This window comes from Saccostrea cucullata, unplaced genomic scaffold, assembly GCF_032062105.1.
Source record: "Saccostrea cucullata isolate Sc308-1 unplaced genomic scaffold, CSIRO_AGI_Scuc_v1 ctg3024, whole genome shotgun sequence".
In the NCBI taxonomy this organism is placed as follows: domain Eukaryota; kingdom Metazoa; phylum Mollusca; class Bivalvia; order Ostreida; family Ostreidae; genus Saccostrea; species Saccostrea cuccullata.
In genome coordinates this window covers 8,552-26,638 of record NW_026933788.1, presented here as the reverse complement: position 1 = coordinate 26,638, position 18,087 = coordinate 8,552, and the positions used below count along the sequence as shown (strand labels likewise).

The following is an 18,087-nucleotide window of genomic DNA, read 5'->3' as shown; positions in this document are numbered from 1 at the left end:
TAAAGTTTGGTTCGAATATGATGTAGACCTAGCTGTTGATTTACATAAAGTAGTAATGAATCAAAAGAGACGTCGTGTATTGCAGGTTTATTGTACGAACGATGTCCATGACTATGCTTACGTCTCTGCGTATTGTTAAAAAGTCCCATTACATTTACATTATTACACTGCGGGCTTGTAAGATTTCCAACAATATCGACATTGTCATTACATCCATAGGGAAAGGCTGTCCCTAGTTTCCTAATCCAAAATTCTTCACGTTGTCTACGGAAAGGTGTACTCAACGACGGACTATTTGTGTGGTGATAAATCTTTTCCAGAATTCTAACTTTCATTGATAAAATAAAATGATCAGGTGAATTAAAATGTTTATATAAAAGCTACTGACCACCATGATTTATTTGAAATCGATTACCTGATATTCTTTTGTTAAGCAATCACTTGGTTTCACCGACATAAATAAGTCCACACACATTACATTCTATTCCATAGACAACATTAGAAGATTTGTAGTTCAGATTTTCCCAAGTTTTGGTATAGAAGCTCTGTCCAGTAAGATTACTGGTGAAAGAAGTGTCAGTTATCAAAATGAGAAGACGAATAGAAAGACTCATAGACCAACTCTTTTTTCTTATACATTTTATATAGCCGTCTTTAGCAATTTGAAAGAAGAACCCCACGAAAACCCACCCCCATCCTAAGGTAAACCCAATTTTTCAATGCTTTTATTTTGAATATCTTTGGTAAATATTTGTATGTCCAACTCCCACCACACTGGTACCGATGCCTATGTTATATGTACAGTAAAAAAAAATTCATAAGAGAGAAGGAATTTTCAAAGTAAAGAACAATCAAAATCGCTCACTTTCACATCCTAAAGCAACCCAATCACTGAAGAGTTATCAAACATGTTAAATTATTCATCATACCTAAGATTTGCAAGAATGTTGATCAAGCCATACACATTTTTTTTCAAAAGGAGTAACTTATGGTGGATTTTATCTCATTTTGAAAATAATTATGTTTTCAATGTGCGTTGATTTGATCTCAAATTTAACGCACTTTGAAAAAAATTTAAACAATTAAAGGAGATTCAAATCTCACTGTGGTACGTGGAAACTGGTTCTCCAGATGAGACCGTATAAACCGAGGTCCTATGTCGCGGTTGGTGCTGGCACGAAAAAGTTCCCTTCCTGCACAATAGCGCTGAGTACTGAGAACAGGACAACATTTGCAACTCTCCACCGGCAACTGGTAACGATTCAAATTGAAAAATTCTCGAGATCGACGAAAACAAAATACAATAATACATACTCAATGAAAAGCTTTGTCACAATAAACATACGCAAGTGAGTTAAGGCTAAATATGGATGCTTCTGTGCATATGAGCTAATTAAAATTCATTCGTTGTATATTTTATGTAGAGAGAAAGTTCAAATTTATTTTCTAACACAATATAAGTACCCACGGTTTATTAATGCAAATACACATTATGACGTCATTGTTCTCTCCCATTCAAGGAAATAAATCACATCAAAAACGTATGTCGATGCAAGGGCGTATCCTTTCTAATTTTAAATAAACAATGTACAATATAAGGTGGAATATAGATAAAATTAATAAAATTGATGCAGTAATCCTATAACTTTCTTAATCAATAAACATTTTAGGAAACTTACACTGAACTATGAATGTTTACCCTATTTAAACTTAAAACTGTACGAATAGTAATTAAATAATCGCAGTACGGATATTTGTGAAGCAATATCTTAAATTCTTGGAATATCCTTTCTACCTTCTTTCTGTAAAACAAAGTATGGTACATGTTTACCCCTGAGTCGAAGCTATTTTGTTGATGTTTCTTATTAGCTTGTGTAGTAGAGGTCGCTTACGTCATTATATGACGTCATTTTGTGTACGGGCTGTCACATGTCGTGGGTACCAATAATGTATTAGAAAAACAAGCATTAACATTTTCTGTGCGTTAGCTAGAGCAATTATGGAATTTAATTAGATATTTTGCATAGAAACCTCCATATGTAGCCTTTTTCCTTTGTGCATATTGAGGTATGAATGCCTTAGCTTTGACCATTCAAAAGTTATAGCAGCTATGGTTAACCTTTTGTTAAAACTGGGTAAAACGCAAAGGTCAAGGCCACATGGTCAAATTTGGGGGTACCGCAAAAAAGGTCCTCTAACAAGAAATACACATGTGGAATATGAAATCCATAGCCACACCCTTTTAAATGTCTTGGGCAAGGTAAACGTATCGCATTCAAAGAGATAAACAGATAAATTTAAAAAAAAATGTAGTGTCCCTATTAGATTAAAACTCATGAATACCATCTCCTTTCAAGTTCACCAATTTTAAGAAGGAGAATTAACGATCTCCTAACTTTGTAATGTCTCCGTTTAAAACTGCAAAAATATCAAATTGATAAATTAAGTCATTTTCATTTCAGAGTGTTAATTAAACAACAAGAACCCAAAGAATGGCCTCAGGACCAGACCCTGGCGGCCGATCTAGGTTTGCAAAGCTCGGAATGGCAATAAACGAAGAACTGACCCAGGCCTGTAGAGATGTCTTAGAAATGGAGGTACCTCCTGGTCTTGTCTATAGCAAAGTGAAAGCATCATCGATTTATAAAAACATACGCCATGAGCAAGAACTTCGTCTCATAGGCGCCAAAACAGATGGTTATAAAGAATTTGATATTACATTGTTATATACACTAATAAGAAATATATGTACAAAGATTCCTAGTCCAACAAAAAGTTGGGGAGGAAACACGATGCCGTCAGCAAGAGAAATAACAATCGGCGATGACGTTGAGAGGATACGATTGATAAGAAACAACATGTTTGGACACATAAGTTCGGCTTCTACCTCACTTTTAGACTTTGATGACACGTGGTCAATCATAACTGATATCTGCCAAAGGCTACAAACGTACACAAAGAAAGACTACATGTCTGGACTGAGTAATATTCAAAGTCAGGCTTTAGAAGAGGAGTACGAAACAACAGTCATAGAAAAACTTAGGGAAGAATACAAAAATAGCCAATCTCTAATGGAAAAAATATCTTCTGTGGAGCAGGATTTGCAAGAATTGAAAACAAAGTTCGAAAACAAAGGTGACTATAATAAATACAGTCATTAAAATATTTACAATATAAGATATATAGCGGAGATCAGTGTTTCTCAATATAATCATGTGGAATTTGTTTCCTTAAGATTTTTGCAGTTTGAACAAAAGTTTGCTTAGCAAAAATATTTCCATGATGCCCTACTAGACGTCGGAACTATGGTTCAAACAATATTGCAAAATGTTCAATTGATTGCAAAAACATCCGTCTTGTTATCGGTTAAAGAACGTAATCGTAATTTATGAATTCAATCTATGAGAGTTCGCGTTGTACACGAACTAAAAAAATTACAACCTGAATATGTATCATGTTGTTTTTACATGCCAGTGTTGAAACTGATGTATATGTCTCTGAGGAAGTAATGTAACACTTTCATATCCCTAGGCTACTGTAAAAGCCTAGTCTACCACTAGATATATGAGTCAGAAACCCCCAGTTGTTCACTTCATTTAATCTTGTTTTAACAAAATCATTCTATATTTATCTTATGCTATGTTCCCAATATCACGATTGGCGCCACGATTGATATCGGGGACTCGAACGTGAAAAATCGTAGTGCTCGTATCAACCCGATACAAATCTTGTGTTCACTCGCGACTATCGTATTGATTGTGAAATTTTATTTGACTATCAAAACTTTTTTCTACGATTAACACGATTAGATTTTAATCGTTATCATTGCATCAAATCCCACTACATAGTAACTAACCTCATCTGCATCGTACGTAAACGCATCAAATCTTGCTTTCATATCGTTATCATCGGGATCGACCTCGGAAAAGACAAACATCCCGCAGAATGGCAATTCGTTGCGATATCTCACGTCCTGTCACTATCTGTAACACTTCGCATGGCCCTACTGCTCATTTGCTGACACGGTGTTATCCCGCTTAGAGACGATTTGATACGGACGTATGAAAGTAAACGCATTAGACACGAGTGTTTACGCTTTGTTACGGACAACCAGGCTATATTACAAATACTTAAGCATGCAAAAATAACGAGAAAATTGAACACGTTTTTTTCCCAATTCAATTTAAAAAGTCCGAGTTTTGGAAAATATTTTTAAAATGCCACCTAAAACAGGTACAAAAAAGAAAGAAGGGAAATCATATCTTCTTCTGGACCCGAACCCGTTCGATCAGAGGCATTATCAGTGAAGAAAAGAAAAGAAAAAGAATAAACAGCTTTACTGCTGCTTTTGCTGTGCTTTGACTACAGTATGACCATAGTTACAATACAAACACCACGTTTTTGAAGTTGTCATCAACCTTTATTTCTGCCATTATTATTGATTGTATGTTTATGTTTTGTTCAATTTTTATAGAAAAAATATGATAGACCTAGTGTAGCCAAATATATGTCTGTCAGGGTACAATCGTATATCAAAGCTTGTTCTATCTGGATCCTGATCGTGAAAGACATTGCAATGAACGTGTTATTCTATAACACATTAGCCCAAGAGTGCACGATGGACGTACTATACCATACGAGAACGTATTAAAACGTGGGAGAACCTTTCTAATCGAGAACTTGGATCGTGATATTCGTCACAGATCGAGGTCCTTTTTCGACTAAATCTTGATAATCCTATAGGAACGTAATTCATCTTATCCGAACGGTAGTTAGATCGTCAGAGATCGGATCACATGAAATTTATCCATCGTGTGAATAGCGCATGAAAGCGTAACGAAACGTATGAAAAGGCCCCTATACACATCTCTTCGTATCTTTGTATAAAATTCAATAAAAACACTACGATTGATGTACCGTGAAGTGCGTAACTGACCGCACGACAGTGGGAACGTAGCATTATACGGTAAACATTCACATTGATGCAGTCAATAAATATGGTGGATATTAACTTGTATCAATGACTGCCCGTTTATCCATTTGTAATGTATATTTTTTGGATTTACTGGAGTGAAGAAAGTGCAATTTTATCATGTTGGCAAGTTAACTATTATTTTTCCAAGTGAATTCAAATTTACATCATGATAGGGCGATAAATTGCATTTCTGTCGATGTGAAACAATCAAATTTCTGTAAGATATCTAAAAAAAATTTGCTTTCAATGAAATTTGATGTTATTTTGTTTGCATTAAATAATAATCTCATTCTCATATTTTTTCTATGCTATGGCTTGAGCATCCTTTCCATTCATATTTTTGTTTGTACCTCATCTTAAACCACAATTTAAAGTCAGTACATACATTCGTTTCTATTTCCAAATCCTTTAAATTACCCACCTTTTTGTAGTTAATATATGTTGCACTTATTTAAGGAATAACTGTCTTATTTTTCGAATTCACGAAGTGATCAATGGATTGGCTTGTGTGATAATTTGCATAAACGCCGAATGCATAAAATTATCACACAAGCCAATCCATTGATCATCTTCATGAATTCAAAAAATCTGCAATATACATGCTTTGATTCCGCCAATCCACGGGCTCCAAGCCTGCTTCTCTCTAGGTGTTGTCCCTCCCTGCACGTGTTTTTTTTGGAACCGCGCCAAAACATTCATGATGAAATAAATTACATTAACAATTGGTAATTTTATCTCGGACAAAGACATTGTAAATGTAAATATAATATGTTTCAATACTAAATTCAGATTATTTTGATAAAACAATTTTAGTGGACAATTATATGGTTTTATAAAAAAAAAATGAATTACATTTTAATTTCATATATTCTGTTTTTTATTACACTTAATAATCTTAAAAGGATATATCTGTTACAGAAAACACTCTGGTAAAGGAAATTCTCGATAATTGGCGAGAAGACGATATTACCTTTATTTCTACAAGAGCTAGTGAAGTGGTTAAAGAAAAACTTGAAAGTCTTAACCTTATCACTGTGGTTGGAAATTCTGGGTCCGGAAAATCTGCAATAATTCAGCATATTGCACTTATTCTTAAAGAGCAGGGATGGAATGTCATACCGGTGGATAAGTTGGAAGAAGTTAAAAAGATCTGTTCATCTGGAGTCTCAGAAAATCGCATATTATTTGTATTCAATGATCCTTTAGGTAAGGAATCGTTAGATGAAGTTTTATATCACTCATGGAAAAGTTTAGAGAAAACACTGGAGATTTGCCTGAAGAAGAACAAGCTATTGATATCATGTAGAAGATGTATATTTTATGACAAAAGGGTCAAGGGTAACTTATTTGATGAATCCACTGCAGTAGAAATCGACAACAAAGAGAACGGACTGACTGTGAAAGAGAAAGAATCGATTTTTAATCAGTATTCAAAGAATCTGCATTTATCGGAAAAGGTTGTTATCGAAATAATCAAAACAGAAGCTTATTTTCCATTGCTTTGTAAGGTTTTTTCAAGGGAGGCAAACTACAATAAAAACGGTGTTGATTTTTTCAAACATCCGTACAGATTTATTAAAAAAGAAATTGAAATTTGGAAGAAAATAGACAAGAAAAGATTTTGCTCACTTATCTTGATTGTAGCTTTCAAAAACAATTTGAAAATTGATAGCATTGTAAGAAATGATATTTTTATGATGAAATATAAAAACATTTTGGGAATATGTGAGTTACATGAAAACACACATGTTTCAATCATTCGTAGTACTCTACATGAACTGAACCGCTCTTATGTCAAACGTGTCGGAAATGCTTTCCAATTCCTTCACGACTTTATTATGGAGATAACGACTCTGGTGTTTGGTGTGGATTGTCCACAAGAGACAATTCAGTACGCAGACAGCGGTTTTCTGAGACGTCGGGTGATGATAGAAGAAGATACAGAAAAGGAAGATCGCGATCCTTTCACTGTTTACCTTCCTGAAGAGTACGTTGATGATCTTGTAGACCGACTTATTTCTGATATTAAGACAGACAATGTTATCGATGTTCTTTTGAATCCCTGTCTTAGGAAAGAAAGCGTGATCAAATCTTTTAAGAAAAAGGTAGAATCGTTGGAAAAGTTTCCAGAGCTTCTTACAAATATGGAATGTAAGAGAAAAGGATCAGAATTTTTAAATGTATTTGAGAGCTTTGGTTTGTCAAGACTTGCATTCCTTGATTTAAAAGAAAAAACATGTCCTTTAATTGGATTAATTATATTTTGCCATAATGATATTTCCTCTTTCTGCTTAAACAGTATGCCACAAACAAAGTTAAAAGAATATCCAATATTTTCTGCTGTATGTGCCAACGTTGATTCAAATTTATTGAAATTCCTCAGCCTAGAATATAAAAAAGAAGCTGTGGATGAAATGTGGTATATATTCTTACCAATTCACATTGCATCTGTATTCCATAACTTTTCAATAATTGAAGAATTGGTTAGACTTAATGCTGACGTTAATAAATTAACCCCTTATTGTAGCATGACTCCATTAATTCTGGCAGCAGCAAACACTGAAGAACATTTGAAAGAGATTGGAAAGAAAGTAGAAGGAGACAGACGTAATAAAACCATTCTTTCCTTACTGAAAAACGGTGCCAAAATCAATATGTGTGGTATCGATGGTGTCACTCCTCTCTACATAGCTTGCCAAAATGGACATCAAAGCACTGTGCAACTTTTATTAACTAATAGCGCTGATATACATTTATGTGACAAAGATGGTAAAAGCCCCCTCTATGTAGCTTGTCGAAATGGGCATGACAATACAGTAAAGCTTTTACTAAACAACGGCTCTCAAATCAATTCATCGGACAATGATGGAATCAATCCCCTTTTTATAGCATGTCAGAACGGACATGACAGTACAGTGCAGCTTTTACTGAATAACGGTGCTAAAATAAATTCTTGTGACAACAACGGGAGAAGTCCTCTCTATATTGCTTGCCAAAATGGACATGACAACACTGTACATATTTTACTAAATAAGGGTGCTGAAATTAATTTATGTAACAGGAATGGATACACTCCTCTCCACATAGCTTGCTATAAAAGACATGAGAGTACAGTACAAATTTTACTGAAGAGAGGTGCTGAAATCAATTCTTGTGATAGAGATGGAAAAAGCGCCCTTTATACAGCTTGTTTCAATGGACTTGAGAGTATGGTCAAACTCTTACTGAACAACGGCGCCAAACTAAATGCATATGACAAGAACGGAATCACTCCCCTCTATCAAGCTTGTAACAATAAACATGAAAACACCGTACAACTTTTACTAGTCAATGGGGCCGACAGCAGTTTATGTACGAAAAATTCAGTCAGTCCACTCCAAATTGCTTCTTATAAGGGCTATGACAGCATGGTACATTATTTACTGACAAACGGCGCAAAAATCAATTTGAGTGATAATCATGGAGCGAGTCCTCTTTGGAAAGCTTGTCAGAATGGACATGAAAGAACGGTTATAATTCTTCTGAAAAACGGAGCTGATATCAGTATCAATCATGAAGATGGTTCGAATCCGCTTTCTATAGCGAGTGAAAATGGGTACCATAGCATTGTGCAACTTTTATTGAATAAAAGTCTTGATACCAACTTATGTGACAAGAATGGAAAAAGTCCCTTGTATAAAGCATGTATAAATGGACATTTCAATACAGTACACCTTTTACTAAACAATGGTGCAGACATCAACTTATGTAACAAGAATGGAGTCAGTCCTCTTTATATAGCTTGTAAAAATGGACATGATAGCACGGTACAACTGTTACTGAAAAACGGTGCCGACATCAATTTATGTAATAATGATGGATTTAGTCCCCTTTCTGTAGCATGTGAAAATGGACATGATAGCACGGTAAAACTTTTACTGCACAACGGTGCCGACATCAATTTATGTGATAGTGATGGAAAGAATTCTCTTTTTATAGCTTGTAAAAATGGACATGATAGCACGGTACAACTGTTACTTAATAACGGTGCCGACATCAATTTATGTGATAATGATGGATTTAGTCCCCTTTCTGTAGCATGTGAAAATGGACATGATAGCATAGTACAACTGTTACTAAACAACGGTGTCGACATCAATTTATTTAACAAGGATGCAGTCAATCCTCTTTATATGACTTGTCAAAATGGACATGATAGCATAGTGCAACTGTTACTGAACAACGGTGCCGACATCAATTTATGTAACAAGGATGGATGCAGTCCTCTTTTTATAGCTTGTCAAAAAAGACGTAATAGCACAGTACACGTATTACTGAACAACGGTGCCGACATTAATTTATGTGATTATGATGGATTCAGTCCTCTTTATATAGCATGTTATAATGGACATGATAGCACGGTACAATTCTTACTGAACATCGGTGCCGACATCAATTTAGTTTACAAGAATGGGATCAGTCCTCTTTATATAGCTTGTCAAAATGGACATGATAGCACGGTACAACTGTTACTAAACAACGATGCTGATATCGATTTATGTGAGAAGAATGGAACCAGTCCTCTTCATATAGCTTGTCTAAATGGACATGATAGCACGGTACAACTGTTACTAAACAACGATGCTGATATCAATTTATGTGATAATTTTGGAGTCGGACCACTGTGGAGAGCTTGTCAAAATGGACATAGTAGCACAGTTCAATTGTTACTTAACAACGGTGTTGATATCAATTTACGGAATAATGATGGAATCAATCCTCTCTGCATTGCTTGTCAAAATGGACAAGGCAGCATAGTACAACTATTACTAGAAAAAGGAGCCAACATTAATGTGTGTTATAATGATGCATTTAGTCCCCTTTATATTGCTTGCTTTAATGGGTGGAATACCACGGCACAACTGTTACTGAACAATGCTGCCGACATCGATTTATGTAACAAGGATGGGTTCAGTCCTCTTTATATAGCTTCTTATAATGGACATGATAGCACAGTACACCTGTTACTGAACAACGGTGCTGACATCAATTTATGTAACAAGAATGGAGTCAGTCCTCTTTATATAGCTTGTCAAAATGGACATGATAGCATAGTACAACTGTTACTGAACAACGGTGCCGACATTAATTTATGTAATAATGATGGATTCAGTCCCCTTTCTGTAGCATGTGAAAATAGACATGATAGCACTGTACAAATGTTACTAAACAACGGTGCCGACATCAATTTATTCAACAAGGATGCAGTCAGTCCTCTTTATGTGGCTTGTCAATATGGACATGATAGCATAATACAACTGATTCTGAACAACGGTGCCGACATTAATTTATGTAATAATGATGGATTCAGTCCCCTTTCTGTAGCATGTGGAAATGGACATGACAGAACGGTACAACTGTTACTGAACAACGGTGCCGACATCAATTTATGTAACAAGAATGGAGCCAGTCCTCTTTATATAGCTTGTTATAAAGGACATGATAGCACGGTACAACTATTACTGAACAACGGTGCCGATATCAATTTATGTAAGAAGAATGGAGCCAGTCCTCTTTATATAGCTTGTTATAATGGACATGATAGCACTGTACAACTATTACTGAACAACGGTGCAGACATCAATTTATGTCATAATGATGGATTCAGTCCTCTTTATTTAGCCTGTGAAAATGGACATAATAGCACTGTACAACTATTACTGAACAACAGTGCAGACATCAATTTATGTAACAAGAATGGAGCCAGTCCTCTTTATATTGCTTCTTATAATGGACATGATAGCACTGTACAACTATTACTGAACAACGGTGCAGACATCAATTTATGTAACAAGAATGGAGCCAGTTCTCTTTATATTGCTTCTTATAATGGACATAATAGCACTGTACAACTATTACTGAACAACGGTGCAGACATCAATTTATGTAATAATAATGGATTAAGTCCTCTTTATTCAGCCTGTGAAAATGGACATAATAGCACTGTACAACTATTACTGAACAACAGTGCAGACATCAATTTATGTACTAATAATGGATTCAGTCCTCTTTATTTAGCCTGTGAAAATGGACATAAAAGCACTGTACAACTATTACTGAACAACGGTGCAGACATCAATTTATGTGATGATGATGGATTCAGTCCTCTTTATTCAGCCTGTGTAAATAAACATGATAGCACTGTACAGCTGTTACTGAACAACGGTGCAGACATCAATTTATGTAACAAGTATAGAGCCAGTCCTCTTTATATTGCTTGTTATAATGGACATGATAGCACAGTACAGCTTTTACTCAACAACGGTGCAGACATCAATTTATGTGATAATGATGGATTCAGTCCTCTTTATTCAGCCTGTGAAAATGGACATGATAGCATTGTACAGCTGTTACTGAACAACGGTGCCGACATCAATTTATATAACAAGAATAGAGCCAGTCCTCTTTATATTGCTTGTTATAATGGACATGATAGCACAGTACAGCTTTTACTCAACAACGGTGCAGACATCAATTTATGTGATAATGATGGATTCAGTCCTCTTTATGTAGCCTGTGTAAATGGACATAAAAGCACTGTACAACTGGTACTGAACAACGGTGCAGACATCAATTTATGTAATAATGATGGATTCAGTCCTCTTCATATAGCCTGTCAAAATAGACATGATAGCACTATACAGCTGTTACTGAACAACGGTGCCGACATCAATTCATGTAACAAGAATAGAGTCAGTCCTCTTTATATTGCTTGTCATAATGGACATTATTGCACAGTACAGCTATTACTGAACAACAGTGCAGACATCAATTTATGTGATAATGATGGATTCAGTCCTCTTTATTCAGCCTGTGAAAATGGACATGATAGCATTGTACAGCTGTTACTGAACAACGGTGCCGACATCAATTTATATAACAAGAATAGAGCCAGTCCTCTTTATATTGCTTGTTATAATGGACATGATAGCACAGTACAGCTTTTACTCAACAACGGTGCAGACATCAATTTGTGTCATAATGATGGATTCAGTCCTCTTTATGTAGCCTGTGAAAATGGACATGATAGCACTGTACAACTGGTACTGAACAACGGTGCAGACATCAATTTATGTAATAATGATGGATTCAGTCCTCTTCATATAGCCTGTCAAAATAGACATGATAACACGGTACAACTGTTACTAAACAACGGTACCGACATCAATTTATGTAACAAGAATAGAGCCAGTGCTCTCTCTATTGCTTGTTATAATGGACATGATAGCACAGTACAGCTTTTACTGAACAACGGTGCAGACATCAATTTATGTCATAATGATGGATTCAGTCCTCTTTATTTAGCCTGTGAAAATGGACATGATAGAACGGTACAACTGTTACTGGACAACGGTGCCGACATCAATTTATGTGATACTGATGGAGCCAGTCCTCTTTGTATAGCTTGTTTTGATGGACATGATAGCACGGTTCAATTGTTACTGAACAACGGTGCCGACATCAATTTACGAGATAATGAAGGAGACAGTCCTTTATATATAGCTTGTCAAATTGGACATGATAGCACGGTACAACTGTTACTGAACAACGGTGCCGACGTTAATTTATGTACGAAGAATGGTCATCTTCATGTAGCTTATCCAACTGGACATGATAGCACGGCGCAACTATTACCGAACAACGGTGCTGACATCAATACATGTGAGAAGAATGGAACCAGTCCCCTTTAAATAGCATGTCAAAATGGATAGCACGGTACAACTGTTACTGAACAACGGTGCCAAAATCAATTTATGCGACAAGAATGAAGTGAGTCCTCTTAATATAGCTTCTGAGAATGGACATGATAGCACGGTACAACTGTTACTGAACATCGGTAGCGACATCAATTGATGTGATAAAGATGGAAACCGGTCTCTTTGCATAACTTGTGAAAATTCACATTGCATTACCATCGAACTTATATTTAATTCAGGTGCTGATGTAAATTTATGCACTAAAGGAATCTACAGTCTGCTGTTTTTGTAGCATGTTTCGATGGCAATGAAGGCATGGTTAAACTTTTAATGAACAATGGGGCAGACATCAATATATGTGACAATCAGGGAACCAGTCCCATCTCCATAGCCTGTGAAAACGGACATTACAGCACTGTCCACTTATTATTTCAAAACGATGCTTGTGTTAATTTATGCAATGAATACATGAGTCGGCTTTACATAGCATGCTTTTGTAGTCATGACAGTATTATTGAACTTCTACTACAAAATGGTGCTGAATTATTACATTGACGTTGGATTCAGTATACTTTTCTTTAAAGCTACCTAATACCAGTAGCGTTAAAATTTGTCTGGCATATGGAGCAAAAACCCCATTATGGCTTTTAAGTAGGCTGAAAAAATGAGCATGCTGCTTTCATAGAGAAATTATTCCATAGGAGAGGAGGAAAACCCTGTTATGGTCTTCAGTTTGACATTTAGACGTATCGTTTCCGCAAAATAAATAAACAAAAGTAATTTTCATCCATATATCAACTCGATATATCTTAGTGAGTCTGAAATAAATGGCACCAAACAAACTGTTACTTCCGTTCCATACTTGAATTTTTAGCTGGTTATAAGCGATGATGGTCAACTAACAACTTAACCATGAAACAAATTGGAGAACTATAGCCTCCCAATTGTCAACATCCCTTATTTTTGCATATTTATGCATTCATATTTCGCAAACACTTGTAGAAAACGTTAACGTCTTGCAAGGTATTCAATATATAAAAGCTTTCTTCAATTTCAACCAATATTTAAACCGAGGCAGGCTTCTGACAGTTGAATTGATGATGCAGGGATTTCACTCTTCAAGTCAGCATTTCGTCAAAGTCTGTTGTGGTTTTATTGACATTGTAAGGATCTATATTATATTATTGTGTCTTACTTTGGCAGACATGTTTTATACCGAGTGATTGTTTTTTTTTTTTTTTTTTTTTTTTTTGTTAATTTGACAGAAAATGTTTCCACTTTCTATCTGATCGATGCATATGTCTCACGGCCTGTATGACGTATCAAAGGGGGATGTTTTCGTCTCTATGACATCCGATTCCACATTTGATGATCTCAGGGTTCGTCTTTTATGCCCTGTTCACAGATAGGTAGTTTAATTGAAAAAAAAAAAAAAAAAAAAAAACCTTGATTAATTCCAAAATATTCTTGGGCAAAATAATTTTGCGAGATGGAAACTAATGTATTTTAAAGCAAGATGGATACATTACATTTCAAAGTAAATTTTGTGTAATTGTTCTATGTCATATTTCATTATATGTTCATACGCGAAAATTAAATGTCTGCTGGTAGATGCAAATATAAAGTTCTCTTAAATAAAAAAAGTGATTTACAGTAAATCATTAAGTTATATCATTTAAAGTTCAAATCTTAATGAGTTGTCTTTTCATTGTACAATTTTTTTTTTAGATTAAGGTTGGATTTACAAAAAGTTCTGTCTCTTGAAATATGTTATGTCAAGAGACCAAACTGTTAATTTTGCATTAATTTTGTTTGTCTGATTTGCTTTATAGTGCTTTGTTTTATATTATGCATTGTTTATTGTAATTCAGGAGAATGTATTCCCTTTTTTAAGAAAGGAAGAAGGAAGGAATGTTGAAAATATATTTGTTGTGCAAAATTGTCTTTATAACATCGAAAATTATAGCACGAGTTACAATTGAATTTCAAATTTTAAAATTATGCAATAAATGTGGCATAAGTTATTGTGAAATATGACAATCTTGTTTGTGTTTGATGTAATAGTACATGTAAATATATTATTTGATACAGTTTTATATTATATTATATTGTGTGTCTATGTGTCTGAAATTATAATCTATCAAATTAAATGAAATGACTTATTTTTTCCTGCTAGATCATCATTTATACACTGCATTGTCGTGTTTGATTTTTCCGTTTTTTCCTGAACCTTTCAATAAGCACACGCCGGGAGTGACCAGTCGGCATGTGATGCTAATTGATGGTAGCTGATTATACATGAACTTCTGATGATTTTGGATGTGTTTGCTCTGCTACTATACTGTAACATGTGTAATGGAATTTTGAGCTTGAATAATGTTCATTACCTCCATATTTTTAATTCGATTGTGTAATCAAACAACCCATATAATTATGGACTAGAGAGCGTGAAACTAATGCTAAAAGAATTGCTTTCATTATATTGAGCAGTCATTATAACTTACAAGATTTTGTTTTAACCTAAAAATAAATTTAGAGAAGTTCAGGAAGTGTTTAAAATATATTTGACCTGGAAGCAGAAGAAAAATAGAGAATATAATTTAAAGTTGTTTATTTAAGTCATTTTCATGTATCATGACACATAGAATAGATTGGTTTGTAAAGGAAAGTTTTAATTGCAAAGCCCATTGAAAAATTATGGAGTTCCATTTAGTATCATCGTTAGCCTGGATATCTTTGTTTGGGCGTGGCATTGCAGTATTAACATTGCAATCAAATCTTAAATATGAAATGTTTTCTCTATAAAATATCAATGTTTTTAAAAAATAAAAAACACTAGATAAACATGTTTAAACAAGGCATTTTGCGGAAACCAATAAAGTTATTTCGACGCAGATTTGATGTAAATATTTTTTTTATTTTTACAATTTTTTTGTATAATATCATGATTTGTTGTAATAGCATTTCGCTTGGTAACAAAAAAAAAATGAACTTATTCTATCTGGATATTATTAAAACTACGACTTTTGGGACGTGTTTGATTGACACTTGCACTAACCAAACTTTATTCATGATATGTAAGACAGATAGAAATGCTGTTGTGTATTAATAAAATATATTCAAACTCTAATTCAGAAAATTCAAAATAACGTTAAAAATGAATAAGTGCATTGGAAATACATTTTTGTTAAATAAATTAAAATTGTTCAAAATCTGGAGTTCTTTGTATATTTATGTGCATTGGAAATACAATTTTAACAATTAATTTTTTTTTTCATGCTCCCTTTCGAAGAAGGGAAGGCATATTGCTTTGCTGCTGTCTGTCTGTCCACCAACAGTTGCCGTTCTGTTTCTTCATAGAGGTTGCTCTTACGGAGATTGAATTTGGTAAACAGATTTATCACAAGCACACCGAAGTCAAGTCTTGTTTTGAGTACATTGCGCTTTCGACCAATTCTTGAGAGAATAATTCCTCTTGGACTTAGAAAAATTTCCAATTATTAGCAGTGTCCGTTCCTTTTCCTCTCAAAAGTTGCACATACTGAGTGAAATTTGTAACAAAGATTTACCATAAGAATATAAAGATCATGGCTTGTTTGGGTAAGGTCTTTTTCAGAGTTATGTCCCTTTGACCTATGAATATTTTAATTATTTGCAGTTTACCTTTATTTCTTTTCATTTCTTTTAAAGAGTATGCACATGATAAAATGAGATTTTGGTGTACAATGTACACATTTATCATAACAACATGTCGATCAAGTTCTCTTTTACGTACGAACTAGAAATTACTGACAGAATCATGCCTCTTGGATTTAGAAAAATACAAATTTTGTTGCGGGGATTTTACTGATTTATAAACATTTCTTGTTTTTTTTAGAATTTTGTATGTGCAGATTGTAATTTGTATATCAAATCGGTAGACAGTTCGATATTTAGATATCCAATTTAACAAAACTTATAAAAAAAAATGCTAATTTTCTGAATCATTAAGGATATTGTTAAAATTTCTGAAGGTGCAAGGATGTGTTAATCAAACGCGTCCTTAAAATTCGTAGATCAAAATAATTTCCAGGAACTACGGAAGCGTAGTAGTATTATTTGAAACTTCACTTTTTTTTAATTTCTACACTTTAATATGTAAATTTTACACTTTAATCTGTAAAATTTACACTTTAATCTGTAAATTTTACACTCTAATCTGTAAATTTTACACTTTAATCTGTAAATTTTACACTTTAATCTGTAATTTTTACACTTAAATCTGTAAATTTTACACTTTAAAGTGTAAATTTTATACTTTACTCTGTAAATTTTACACTTTAATCTGTAAATTTTACATTTTAAAGTGTAAATTATACACTTTTAAGTGTAAATTTTACACTTTAAAGTGTAAATTTTACACTTTAATCTGTAAATTTTACACTTTAAAGTGTAAATTTTACAGTTTAATCTCTAAATTTTACACTTTAATCTCTAAATTTTACAGATTAAAGTGTAAATTTTACACTTTAAAGTGTAAATTTTACACTTTAAAGTGTAAATTTTACACATTAATCTGTAAATTTTACACTTTAATCTGTAAATTTTACACTTCAATCTGTAAAATTTACACTTTAATCTTGCAAGATAATATTTAATTCTGATTTTTCTCTTTTACAATAAATGCAAATGATAAGCAAATTAGTGTTACTGATACAAGTGAAACTTTTCTTAGAATATAAATGAAGAGCATATCAAACAAATGCAAACATGTGCTTGTTCTAGATGAATGTGATATTGATATCAAAGTATGTTTATATTATGTTTATAATTTGGAACAGCAATGAATTTTATATATATATTTATTAAATGACTTTTCTTTGATGCTACGTTAAAAAAATGACCGTAATTTTCATACTGACCATAGAACCATATACTTGTAATTTCAAACTCAACTGCAAATTAAAAAATCTTTGAGACATTGATTTTTACTGTTAATTAAACTGTTCATGTACCAATAAACATGTACCAGTACATGTGAATTAAAAATATGCAAACAATTGTAAACATCACAGTTTAATACTTGTTTCATGTGACCGAGGTAAAACATCACAAATCGACAGTTTGATCACAACTGATAACAGTTTAGGTAATTAAAAATAAAGTGTAAATTTTACAGATTAAAGTGTAAATTTTACAGATTAAAGTGTAAATTTTACAGATTAAAGTGTAAATTTTACAGATTAAAGTGTAAAATTTACATATTAAAATGTAAAATTTACACTTTAAAGTGTAAAAGTTACAGATTAAAGTATAAAATTTACAGATTAAAGTGTAAAATTTACAGATAAAAGTGTAAAATTTACAGATTAAAGTGTAAAATTTACACTTTAAAGT

The 18,087-nt window shown here is 33.5% G+C and overlaps 2 protein-coding genes across 2 annotated transcripts; both read left to right on the top strand.

The window, feature by feature from the left end:
• Positions 1-2,466: 2,466 nt before the first annotated feature.
• LOC134239341 (serine/threonine-protein phosphatase 6 regulatory ankyrin repeat subunit C-like) lies at positions 2,467-8,982 on the top strand (the record flags this gene model as incomplete). Its single annotated transcript, XM_062721504.1, has 5 exons — positions 2,467-3,135; positions 5,894-6,401; positions 6,741-6,962; positions 7,275-7,394; positions 7,503-8,982. Coding segments are annotated over exons 1-5 (2,973 nt in total), but the record flags the coding sequence as incomplete, so codon positions are not given.
• A 376-nt stretch (positions 8,983-9,358) lies between these two features.
• LOC134239340 (serine/threonine-protein phosphatase 6 regulatory ankyrin repeat subunit B-like) lies at positions 9,359-12,705 on the top strand. The gene is made up of 3 exons (XM_062721503.1): positions 9,359-9,375; positions 9,471-11,858; positions 11,946-12,705. Exons 1-3 carry the CDS (start codon positions 9,359-9,361, stop codon positions 12,703-12,705), a joined length of 3,165 nt encoding a protein of 1,054 aa, XP_062577487.1.
• Positions 12,706-18,087: the final 5,382 nt, after the last annotated feature.

Excerpts from the sequence above, each read along its gene's own strand:
- LOC134239340 (XM_062721503.1), top strand. Across the intron at positions 11,859-11,945 it reads CATGATAGCATTGTACAGCT|CACAGTACAGCTTTTACTCA; the intron begins GTTACTGAACAA and ends TGGACATGATAG.